The 12133-nt window shown below is 40.8% G+C and overlaps 1 protein-coding gene across 6 annotated transcripts in view; it reads left to right on the top strand.

The window, feature by feature from the left end:
* Nucleotides 1-12133, top strand: part of LOC138621179 (cytosolic carboxypeptidase 6-like) — a 293612-nt gene that overhangs the window by 198694 nt on the left and 82785 nt on the right. For all 6 annotated transcript variants that reach the window (XM_069699018.1, XM_069699012.1, XM_069699016.1 and 3 more), the window contains one exon: nucleotides 3869-3908. In XM_069699018.1, coding sequence (XP_069555119.1) covers nucleotides 3869-3908 — 40 coding nt within the window. The remainder of the gene's footprint in view (nucleotides 1-3868; nucleotides 3909-12133) is intronic.

Genomic DNA, 12133 nt, shown 5'->3' with positions numbered 1-12133 from the left:
CCAGTTGTTCGAGTGTTAGTGCAGTGTTGATTCAAAACCATTACATTACTTTGTAAAGTATTGGAAATAATTATTAAAATTATATAGAAATATCACTGTAGATTAAATATTATAATATTATACAACTGTTAATTTGAAGAAAACACATTAAACTATTATCTGGCACAAACATGTCATCACTCAAATGCACTTAAGTGTGCTCTTGAGTGTACGTAGATTTTGTTCTTGACTAAGAAAAAATCCCAAGGAAGAAAATATTGGTGAATGCCAGAATCATCGTTAAAAACTGCATAAGTGGAGTAGAAGAAGAAATTCACTTTTAGGAACAGTCGGTGAATGAGGCCCATTGACTGTCTTTGGTTGAATCTGTTGCAGTGAATGTTTTTCATCATGTCAGTGAGAGGGCAGTGAGGCTGTGCTGGCTTCAACCAGGGTGTGATCCTCAGCTCTTGGCTATGTTTGATAAAGATTAATTCAATCCTATTTTCTGCCCTAAAATGCTTTTGCTAATGTAATTCTGTCTGTGTCAGATCCTCCCCTTGCTTTCTGTGTGTGTGTGTGTGTGTGTGTGTGTGTGTGTGTGTGTGTGTGTGTGTGTGTGTGTGTGTGTGTGTGTGTGTGTGTGTGTGTGTGTGTGTGTGTGTATATGTCTCTCCCTCCTTGGAAACACTAAGCACCTTATCCATGTTGAGGACCAACAAAAGCAGCAGGAAGAGAAAGCAGTGGTAGTGTGTTGTAATTCCTCATCACAGATTCATTATCTGTGTATAAGTACTGACAGGCTGAACGGCACTCACACTTTTCATCTGCTGGTTACGGAGTGTGTGACTAATGCTTTGTGGATCTCTGTGTGAGAGAGGGGATAAAAATGTATTTAGATGACTTTCAACATTTTTTTAGATGTCATTAGATTTTAAAGTTCCTTGACATGTCATGTGCACATGTGTGTATTCTTTGCATTCTGCACATCCACAGTTGTCCCATAATCTTCAATTACAAATCATTTTTCAAAGACACTCAAATGGTGGTCAGTCTGTCTTAGTTTCACTTGCAGATATCTGTAGAGCGAGTTGAAGATGTTACACGATCCAAGTGATAATTGAATCAAACTGTCTGATAAAACAGAAGGTTTGGATAAGACAGATCTGCATTTGTTTCTATTGTTTGCTGTTATTTTATTATAGCATACAGTATCCTTAATCGGAGACATTTAGGCCAAGTAAGGCCAATGTAGTAATAATATTCATTATTGCAGTGGGAGCAGTACTTAAGTTCCAAAATCAAGTTAAAATAAAAAAGGAGAAATCTTTGATAAGGCATATCAGTATGGTGTTTCTGCTATAAAAGAACATAAATAGTATTGTATTTTCTCGTGTAGTAAAGGTTGTGATCTGGACTAGTTATTCAATTATGTCGCTGTACAGCAGCAGAGAGAAGAATTACATGTGCAAATGCTTCTCTGTTGGTACTGATTCCTGCGACTGCTCCATATCTGACTGACTGTGGAGAGTCGTCGGTCACTGCAGGTGGGAGTAACAGCACTGTGTGGACGTGTGTTGAAGGTGGAGGGGGATTGGAAGCTGTATGTGTCTCCATTATAACGTGGACCAATTTTGGTTCTAAACCATTGTTGTGAGGACACTTCTGCATTGTGAGGACATTTAGGTTGGTCCTCACAACTTGGAAAATCTATTTGTTGGAGGACTTCGTTTTAGGGTCTAAGGTTAGAATTAGGTTTGTGTTAGGGTTCGGCACTTAGTTGTGATGATTAAGGTTAGGATACAGGACCAGGGAATGGCAATGAATGGCAATGAATGTCCCCACAAAGATAGTCATACAAACCTGTGTGTGTGTGTGTGTGTGTGTGTGTGTGTGTGTGTGTGTGTGTGTGTGTGTGTGTGTGTGTGTGTGTGTGTGTGTGTGTGTGTGTGTGCGTGCGCGCGCGCGCGCGTGTGTAGTGGTGGAGTCTCTAATCTCACCTTGTCTGTGACTCATGTTGTTACAGTGACCTCTGCTGCATATATAGTCACTGTTCCCAGCATCCATCCCTTTAACGTACATGAATTGTAGGTTATGTGTAAAGATATATACCGTACTATATATGAGTGGGGTAAGAATCACATTGTACTCCGGACTATATAAGTTATCAAACCTACTTGTAAAGCCCAGTCTTCAGTCGTACACATTATTGCATTTTAGCATTGATTGTATTTTTTTTCCATTTCTGATTCCACTATGGTGGGATGACTTTCCCTCCTCAATGCACACAGTAGCATCTTTCACTCTGTTCAGTTCTTGACTGAAATCTTAAACTTTCCACGACGTCTTTGACAACACTCTCTCTCCATTTCCACATTGTGTTATAATGTGTTTCGCCTATCTCAATACCATTCAGCTTTTCACTTCACCTTCAAGTGCAGCTGTCTGGAACAGCTATAAACACTTTTGATTTACACTGAGGTCAGACACCATATTGTACAAACTATCTCTTTCTTTTTAAAAAAAAAAAAAAACATAACCTGGTCCTTAGCCTCTGCTGCCTGGGTTAAGAACCATCCATCCATCCATCCATCCATTATCTATACCCGCTTTATCCTGAACAGGGTCATGGGGAGAGGGGGTTGGGGGGGGGGCTGGAGTCTATCCCAGCTCACATTGGGCGAAGGCAGGGTACAACCTGGACAGGTCGCCAGCCTATCACAGGGCCACATAGAGACAGACGGAAACAAAGACCATTCACGCTCTCATTCACTCATTAAGAACGTTCTTTTTAATATAAATATAGTCTCTCTCAAGTCCAACATGGACATTTATGGAAATGCTTATCACTCTTTGACTATTAATGAAATTTAGTGGACGACACATACAAAACCCTCACATGAGCTTAAAAGACATACTTGTCTCTATCTTCACCAAAAATGCATCTCTTACAAGACTGTTTTTGAATTACATTAAAACATGTTAGAGTTCTGTTACTCTTAACTTTGCATCCTCACTGCAGTGCTTGCAAACACATGTTAAAACTGATGCCATCGCTGCACTCAGTGGACCCCTTTCCACTCATGCTGTATATCATAAGTCACTCTGAGGAAGAGCATATGCTAAATACTAAAACAAGTGTTTAGTAGCCTATCACAGAGCTCCACTCCAGGCACTGCTGTATTTGAGGAGAGAAGGACTCCAAGTATGTTGAGAGTCTCTTTGCTTATCCCTCTTAGCTACTGGTTAGTATGGTGCTTGAATATTAATGATGTCTGGTCCTAAAAGCTTGCTTTGGCTGTGACCTAGCCATACAGTGTCACACACACACACACATATACACATAGACCCTTCATCCTATCCTAGGATGTGAAGATCTTCTTTCCTGAGGGACTGGTAGATGAGCAGGGCTGAGGTGTTGATTACTGCAGCGCTCGACAGTCAAGTATATGTGTGTGTGTGTGTGTGTGTGTGTGTGTGTGTGTGTGTGTGTGGAAAGGCAGCAGGTTAAAGAGTTGGGTAGCCGGCTAGCTCCTCCTCCAGACTCCTCCTCAGCTGCTGGAGACATCAAGTGTAAAATTGCACACTCTTTGGAACACACTCCATCAAAACCCGCAAGGTCACACTTACACACTTACACACACAAACTCTCACCATTAAGCAACAGTGAAAGATAAAATACGAGCTCTAATAGCAAACTATGTCAACAAGACTAATATGAGATGCATCAACACACTCTCTGTAAGAGTCGTTTATAAATCACGGTGGATCAAAAAGTTCAGAGACTGGTCCTGTTGTGCATTAACCCTCATATGAGAGCTGATGATGTGATTGATGATTATTTAAATAACATTCATCTGACTTTCGTTCTTCTCTCTTTATCTCCCAGCAACAAAGACAGCTCGACCTGTTAACCATCACCAACTCTGGTAAGTCACTCAGATTGTACTGAGACTTCACTTCACTCACCTCAACCACAGTCCATCCACTGCAGCGCCACCGCACCACTGAAATAAAAATATCCCATGATGCCCCCATGGAGAGCACAGTATCAGTATACATTTTGTCTGTTTTCTAATTTGCTTTGATATTGATTTGACACAAACGTGCCAATAAGGAGGATTTCCCTCCTATTTTTCAACATGTTAAAAGGGAGAACATGCTGTTATGCTTTCACATAACTGCTCAGTTGGGCAGTAGAGAAAACGGGGAAAACTGTGCTTGCGCTGTCAGAAACTCTGCAGCTGAACCACTGCTGATTTGATGGCCCCTGGTCAGTTATTTTATCATGTGTAAAGGGATGCTGTCTTAGGATGTGATGTATTGAATGTCAAACAACTGTGGCTTTGAAGCTTTTATAATCGGATCATATGGACGTCATGAATTGAAGTGTAGTCAGAGGAGTCATAAGGTCAGGCAAGTGTTCATTACATACGCATACTTTACATCCTGCTGTGTGTGTCTGTGTGTTTTAGGGCAGGTCTTATACAACATATGCTCGACTTATTGGAAACTGTTAAGTTTCATGTTATTGTTCTTGCGTGCAAAACCTGATCGCAATGTGTTATTTGGACACATGACTGAATAATAACTTCATACATTGTTAGAGTACGTGTGAACTGAAATGCTTTGTGCTCATCATATACGGCTGTTTTGTCAAAGCTGGTGGCCTCACAAAGAGACGAGGTGGCCTCTGTCGTCTGTGCCGTGACTTCCCATTTCAAAGAGGGGAGTCAGATGAATAAAAAGAGTGCGAAAGTCTGCATAGGAAAGAGGTGGGAGGAGGAGGTCTCTCCCAAGAGACAGGTGTTTGAGTTCATGAAAGAGCAAAAGTAAATGTGGATTTATTTTAGGTCACACAAGTATATAAACTTCTGTAACTTCTGTAATGTAACTTAAATTATCTATATAACGTTAATAATCTAAGTAACGTACTTATTTTCCCAAAACCTGATCAAGTAGTTTTGGGGCCTCAACTTAAAACACCTTGTGTGTATCTCTATGACACCAGCAGGCTTTGACAGAACAGCAGTATTTGACCGCCCAGGATAAGAACAGATTGATACGGTTAATTGATGAATCTCATCTCATTTTCATTCGCCACACAAGAGGTATGATGTGCGTGCAAATTGTGCGGAGTCGTTTGAATTGTATCCCATATGCAGCTCAAACTCCTAACATGTAGTCAGGCACGCATATGGCACTCCCAGTTTGAGTGGCTGCGGAAACATGTCACAAAGTAGTCGCACAGTTAGAAACCTCTGCCAGTCTCTTAGAGAGGCATCTGTGTGAGCGAGGGATCCACTCAAATGGAGAGCGTGGAGAAAATGTGAAAAAACGGGCGAGGAGAAACAGATGGTGACGGCGAGGAGGATACAGAGACCCATATGCCTAAAGTATCTGGATGATCTAATATGCTTTGATTAGAATAATGCATATGTGAGGCTCACGGAGACCCGGTTAATTTAGCAGGTTTACGTTGCAGCTGTTCCTCGGGCCCCGGGCAGAGGCAAGACTCACCCCCGGCCTTCACTGTTTGACAGAGGGCAACCAGAGGGAGAGAAGGACGGTGAAGGACGAGGAGACTTTAGAGAGAGACCCTCAATGGCCAAGTGAGACAAGAAAAGGGTGGAATATTAGACTATCAAATAATTCTGTGCGTCATTGTCAACTGCATCTTATCTGACTGAGAGTTGTGATATATCACATCTAAAGCAAATTTGATTAATGCAGTGCTAAACACCTCTAACGACAGCTCTAAAAAGATGACGAGGATTTATTTTTTTGGTGGATGGTTTATGATTTACCTCAGTGATGTCATATTTTAGTACTAAATACTGGTGAATTGAGTGCTTCCTGTCTGTTGTGCTTTTTCAGCAGTGTTTTGTCCAGGCTTTAGTCTTTCCCCTGAAAGACTTCTGGTGAAGTCTCTTGTTGTGTTAACATTTTGGCATTAGGTCAGTGTCCTCTTGAAAGGGATCTTCAGTTCAGTTGGAGTTCATGTGAACTGTAGATCATGTTTTCAGAGTGCAGTGCCTTGATCTGATAAAGACACTTGTCGCATGTTGTTGCCTTCACCATCACCCCGCCAACAGGGGAAGGTATCAGCAGGGCGGTTTAGTTCAGAGGAGACTCCCACTCACGTTGTAGGAACCCTGGACATTTTCAGACTGGTCAGTAGATTTATGGACACCTGTCTGACAAAGACCGTCATCTTGGTTGATCACCATCTTCGAGGTTCAAAATGTTTCCCGAATTTCCCAAAACCCGTGCTCTTTGTAGAGATATTTTTATGCTCTCTCTGGCACTGCCCTTTATGCTTGGCTATGGTTCAGTAGGACTTTGCATGTTAAGTAGATATTGGTGACTCACAGTGCTCTCATTCACTCACATATCTACAGTTCAGTCCTGTTTGGGCGAGTACAGCACTTGTTAAGCTGTCATAGCGCTGATACTCAAAGTGGAAGCTGCTTGGAAACATTATTGAGGCAACAAATTGACACATAATGTCAATAGATCCTAATGTTTTTTAAGACTTCCATACTGTCTAGGGATGGGTAACGATTTTAGAATATTTGAATAGTCATTCAAATATTTTGTTCATCAATCAATCAATCAATCAATGTATATGCAACTACTGTCCTTTCTCATTTCCTGTTTTTACCTGCGCCTGGTTGCAATGTGTTACGCCCGTCAGAAGGTGGCAGTAGTGTACCTAAAAGCTGTTTGCCAAATACCATTAAACAACATTAGTAGAAGAAGAACACCAGGCTTCGGAGCTTTGCAGGTGAAATAGTCAAATAATAGTTGATTAGTTCAGAGCCATTATTGATTAGTATTTCCTTGAAATGACCAACTGAAATACCATCGTCGGAGCCTGATATGGGCCCAAAATTGTACTTTCTTTTCCACCACTTCATCCTCTTCTTCTTCTGTTCTATTGCACAAACGTTTGGCTGCAATAAGTTCTTGTCTTTTGTTTAAGCAATGTTCTCTGAATAAGATCTGTGTAGAGCTTTATTATTAGTATAGTGTCTAAATTGACAGCCAAAACAATTAGATTAAATTTGATTTAAAGCTTACACAACAGAAAAAGACTGAATGAATCGGAATGCTTTGCAAAGTCGCTGTGCTCAACTAGAATCTTGTCCTTTATTTTTAGCAAATCGATATTCAGCCTAACACCTAATAACTACTGCGTAAGATGTATTATCGTGCTATAAAGTTTTACTCAGGTGGTAATGAAATATTCTGTTGTTGTTACAGTCACAATGATATCCCCTTGAAATCATCTTAAAGCTGTTGAAAACTTGACTCTGCATCGCCCTCTTTGGTTAAGCTTACATGAGTGGGTACAGTAGAACTACCCTCCTTCAGGGTTCACTCTCCGCCCACAGAGGGACCCCACACAGACAGAAATAGCTTTCAATTATTTCTCCCTGAAAGGTTTCCTCCTCTGACCAATGTAGAGCTCAGTGTGCTCCGTAAATTATTGCAGGTCATTATTTAGATTGTTGTTATGTGTGGCCTTGAAAGGAAGTCTATTATATTCTTAACTTGGCACACATATTTTATCCTTCCCCAGTGCTTATTACTATTCACAGTAGGTGAACGCACACACACACACACACACACACACACTGAAGGTTATTATGATGGCTGTATGAAGAACAAGTGATTCTTTCAGATGAGTGAGTCTGATAGGGGAACACAGGCAGGACACCCTCTCCTTCTCCCTGGAGATTAAAGGAGTTTCCGCTCCTTCCCTCCTTTTTCTCCTTGTCATCCCCTTACCTATCCCCGCCCACCCCTCCCCCCACCCCTCCACCCCCCTTGTCTGCTGTTGAGGCTTCGCCCACATGTCCTCAGCACTCCTCATCTGCTGTTATTTATTAGTGATTTATTAGTGATTTTATCGCATTTGTGTTATTTTTGCCCTTTTTGTGCTGTGTTTTCTCCTCCTCGCTCTATCCTCTGTTCACTTCCCGTCGTCTCGTCTTTTAGCGTGGACAGCAGGGGGAATTTCAGGGTGTGAACAAACTAATAGACTCGAGTGGCTTCATAACGTGCTGTGTCTGAGGGAGAAAAAGATTTGATGAGGATTCTGCCCCTGCTGCTCCGCCGGCCTCTGTTTCTAATGGGGTTCATTAGCTACTATGAAGAATGATTTGCACTTAAGGAGGTATTCACACACAATAAATACATGTAATAGAGAGCTGAAGTCAACTCCTAACTTCCAGGTTCTGCTCCAAAAGTAAGAAAACCTCACTTGAAACCTCACTGACTTGTGGGTTGCTTCATATGTTCATGTATTTGGTAAATACATTTAAAAAAAAAAGATGAATGCTAGTTTATTTAATTTGTATGTGTTTAGTGGCCTTTAACAAACGCAATTTCCTGTAAGTCCAAGACATTCTACAGGAGAAACATCAGAGCTTCATAGAGGAGGCAAAGCCAAAACTGAGTTGAGGAGTTGCAGCTGGAACAGTAATGTCTATAACAACATATACGGCTTAAGTCTGTTTAAAGACAGCAGAGTTTACATCTAGAAAGTTACAGTGTTCAAAGTATCTGCGGTACTGGGAGTTGTAGTTTTTCTGTGCTCACAAAAAAGTCCTTATTTACCTCGTGGATGGTTGTTTGTAAATTGCAGAGACAGTCGTAAGACATGCTGAATGAGAGATTAATGAAGCTTGTGGAACAGACAGGACGTCATGGTTACTCTCTATAGGGTGTTTATAGACAGTGCTTCACATACTGTATAGCTCTAATGTATATCCACACATTGAGGAAAAGCCTACACATAACACATCGTATCTCTTCCCTCCCTCGTTCTCATTAAACACACACATGCACACTCACTCCCACACACAGACCCACTCAAACCTCACTCGGCCCTCTTTAATTGGACACTTGAGCAGCGCACGACTGCATCTGGCTCCTGTTGAACACAGCCTGACATTTCAGACTGCTGACCTTTCCAGCCCTGCCACAACTAAATAATGATTAGTCCTGGCAACTGTTCCACCACAGCAGCAGCCAGGTACACATACACACATGCACATGAGCATGTGCACAGAACAAACACACACACACACACACACACACACACACACACACACACACACACACACACACACACACACACACACGCACAAAGGTGCACAACTGCACAAAACAGAACAACGAAAACACCTGCATTGAAGGCTTTGTCTTTTCACTGTGAGAAAATGGGGTGCAGACATTGATTTGAGAGGCCATTGTCATTCTTTTAGTTTATCGATTAGATTGTCCTTTTCCATATCTGCAGTCAGCACCCAATAATGTGTTGTTCTAAATTAACTCCGCTTGCCTCTGTTTAGTTTCTCCTTTCCCCTTTATGCGCTCTCAGCATTACAGTGGAAAAAAGGTCAATCATATTCATGAGATCTGGGCAGATTTGAGAGGATGGATGTGTCTGAGTGCGTGTGAGTGGCCGTGCGCACACTTTTGCGTTTGAGCCCACATGCATGCAGCGTGTGTGTGTGTGTGTGTGTGTGTGTGTGTGTGTGTGTGTGTGTGTGTGTGTGTCTAAAGCAATGAAGCAGCGTGGAGATAATAGGCAGTTCTCAGATCTCGCCTCTGACTTTCTTCTTTTTCACTCTATCACTGGTCTCTTTGTATCTCCATTTCCCTGCTGTTTCTGTCAGAACAGAATAGAAATGTTCTTCATTAGAGCCTGTCTTTTTACAGATATTCTCTGTGTTCCATGCTTCACTCTCTCCAGAAAGAAACACTGTCCATATCTTGGAGGTCATAGGTCACATTTTGCACAGCCAGCCACGCATATTCATAGGCTGTGTCTGAACCTTTAATTATGGGTAGTAACAGTGTGAAAATTGTATTGTGTGTATTTAACATGAGAGGCATGAGTATGCATACAATATAATATGTGAAGCTGATTGTTAAAACCGTGATTATTTTAGCTTTATTGTATCCATGGAAACAACCTGGTTAGGGTATATTTCCCCAAAAAGATATTCAATGTATATATTTTGGAAAATAGTCCAGTGCATGACAGTGCATGCATAACCATTGTTTTCTACCAGCATTTCTCAAATTACATGTTTGATACAGCAAGTTTCTTGATTCTCGTTACCAGACATTAGATAAATATAATTTTCGGGAAGGTGCAGATATCTTGCTGAGCAGATTTTATAGTCTTAAATAGATGTCAACTGATGAGGAAAATCATGAACCAAAAATTTCTGATCCAGTTCACACTTTCACTACTACAACAGACGTGAAAATGTAGTTTCATACCAGGAGGGCAATTATAGCTGCTCTAAATGCCGGAAGGAGCAACAGTTAATAAAACAAACTAGAAAAAGAAGGAGAAATTCGTGTGGTTGTCAATAGTAACAAGTTTGTTGTCTGCCTGTAAAACTTGTTACAGTCATCTGAAACAAGACAAGCAATGAACCTCATAAAATGATCGTAAGCTTTGATGGAAATACACTAAAACTTTTCTTGTTCAGTAAAAAGGAAGTACTTTTTATTTAAAATAATTCTCACATTTGTTTATGTGGAGGAATAATTTCATTTCAAAATCCCGCAAGCCCTACTTTCTCTCCCCAAGGAAGTACTGGCATTTACAGTGTTTCAACATTTTGCATACCACATGTTAGAAAACAGCAGAGTAAGTTGGGAGTTACTTTGAACTAAATTGTCTGCAGTGTAAACATGGGGTCAACAGAGTTTTCTCTCATTTGCACAACACACCAGTCTGGCCTCCTCTCTTTAGATAAAAGTGTCTGGGCAGCCAGCCAAATAATAGTGATATACCATGTATTTATGTCTTTGTTGTGGTGGTGCTTTTGTTTTGAATATTATGTGTTTCTCTTGCTCATCTTGAAAATTGCAATCGCGGAGTTCTGCCATCGTATTGGTGGAGGAAGAGTCTCTCCCACCCTCTAAAGCTCGTGAAATGCTTGTTTCATGATTTAAAATCTTTGTGTTGGTGTCCTTTCTGTTTTTTGCTTTGATGAAAAGGTGTTTGTGTCGGAACATTAATCCCTTCTTCTTTATTCTTGCAGACAAATGGGAGTAAACCTTTCTCGTGTGTGCAACTTTCTTTTTTGTTCATCTGACGACTTTCATTAGCTAATCTTTATCTGTCAGACCAAATCTCTCTTTGAGAGGTGAAACACGAGAAACCAACATTTATTCATTAAGCTTAATTTACTCCCACAACCACACATGTTTAAGTTAAAAAAAACAATGATCTACCAAAGTAGTTGCAGTTTTGTTTGTGCATCCGTCTTTAGCACATTTTAGCCATGATCACTGTTTTTCTCTGAAATGTTAATTATGTCTCCTTTTAGTAAAGAGAAAGGCTTTTTTCAATTTTTTTCAATTGGTAAAACTGCAACTGGACATTACGTTGTTCAAACATGGATACGTTCTCACACCTAGTGCTTTATCTGTGGCTGTTTGAGAGTAAAAGAGAAGCCTGGACTGATTTTCACCAGAACAGTTCCTCGTTTTTGTAGTTTCCACATTGAGAAAAGGGTCTTTTGCAGGCTGCAGGACAGAAAGAAGTGTTTCTATCCAGCCTGGGTTGGCAGCTCTGAAACAACCTGTTTGCGACCTCCTGCTTTGCCAGGTTTACATACCTGAGCTGATAGAAATCTCTGAGTGGCTCTATGACTGCAAGGTTGACTGGCTCTCAGGGTGTCAAGCTGCCCAGATTTGTTTTAGTCTAGCACAGGATTTTGCACTTTGAGTGAGGGAAGCAGACGAAGAAAAATAAACAGAAGAACATTATTAATAAAAAATAAAAAATACTATCAGGCTTTTGTGTAAATGAGCAGCTGTGAAAACAACACTTCCTATTACTACCCTAATTATATCCTTTCTGTGTGAATTTGCATATTTTATCTCCCTCCTCTTCATTATGGTGTACCATGCTTCCATTTTGATGTGGTTAAAATAAAAGCCACATAAGACAAACAAAGAGAGAGATGAACGATGGGTGGGAGGAAAGGAGAGGGGTGCCCTAGCCGCCTCATATTGAGTATTTTCCAGTTGATTTTGTTAAAGGCTTCTCAGCAGCGTAGCTAAATAAGCAGTAGCATGCTAATGAATGGAGAAAGAGTGTGATAATTTACCAGAC

The sequence above is a fragment of the Brachyistius frenatus genome, unplaced genomic scaffold, assembly GCF_029030835.1.
Source record: "Brachyistius frenatus isolate BFR_SWC_R1_liver_20210118 unplaced genomic scaffold, ASM2903083v1 Contig_29, whole genome shotgun sequence".
Lineage (NCBI taxonomy): Eukaryota > Metazoa > Chordata > Actinopteri > Embiotocidae > Brachyistius > Brachyistius frenatus.
This window is presented reverse-complemented; position numbering and strand designations above follow the sequence as displayed.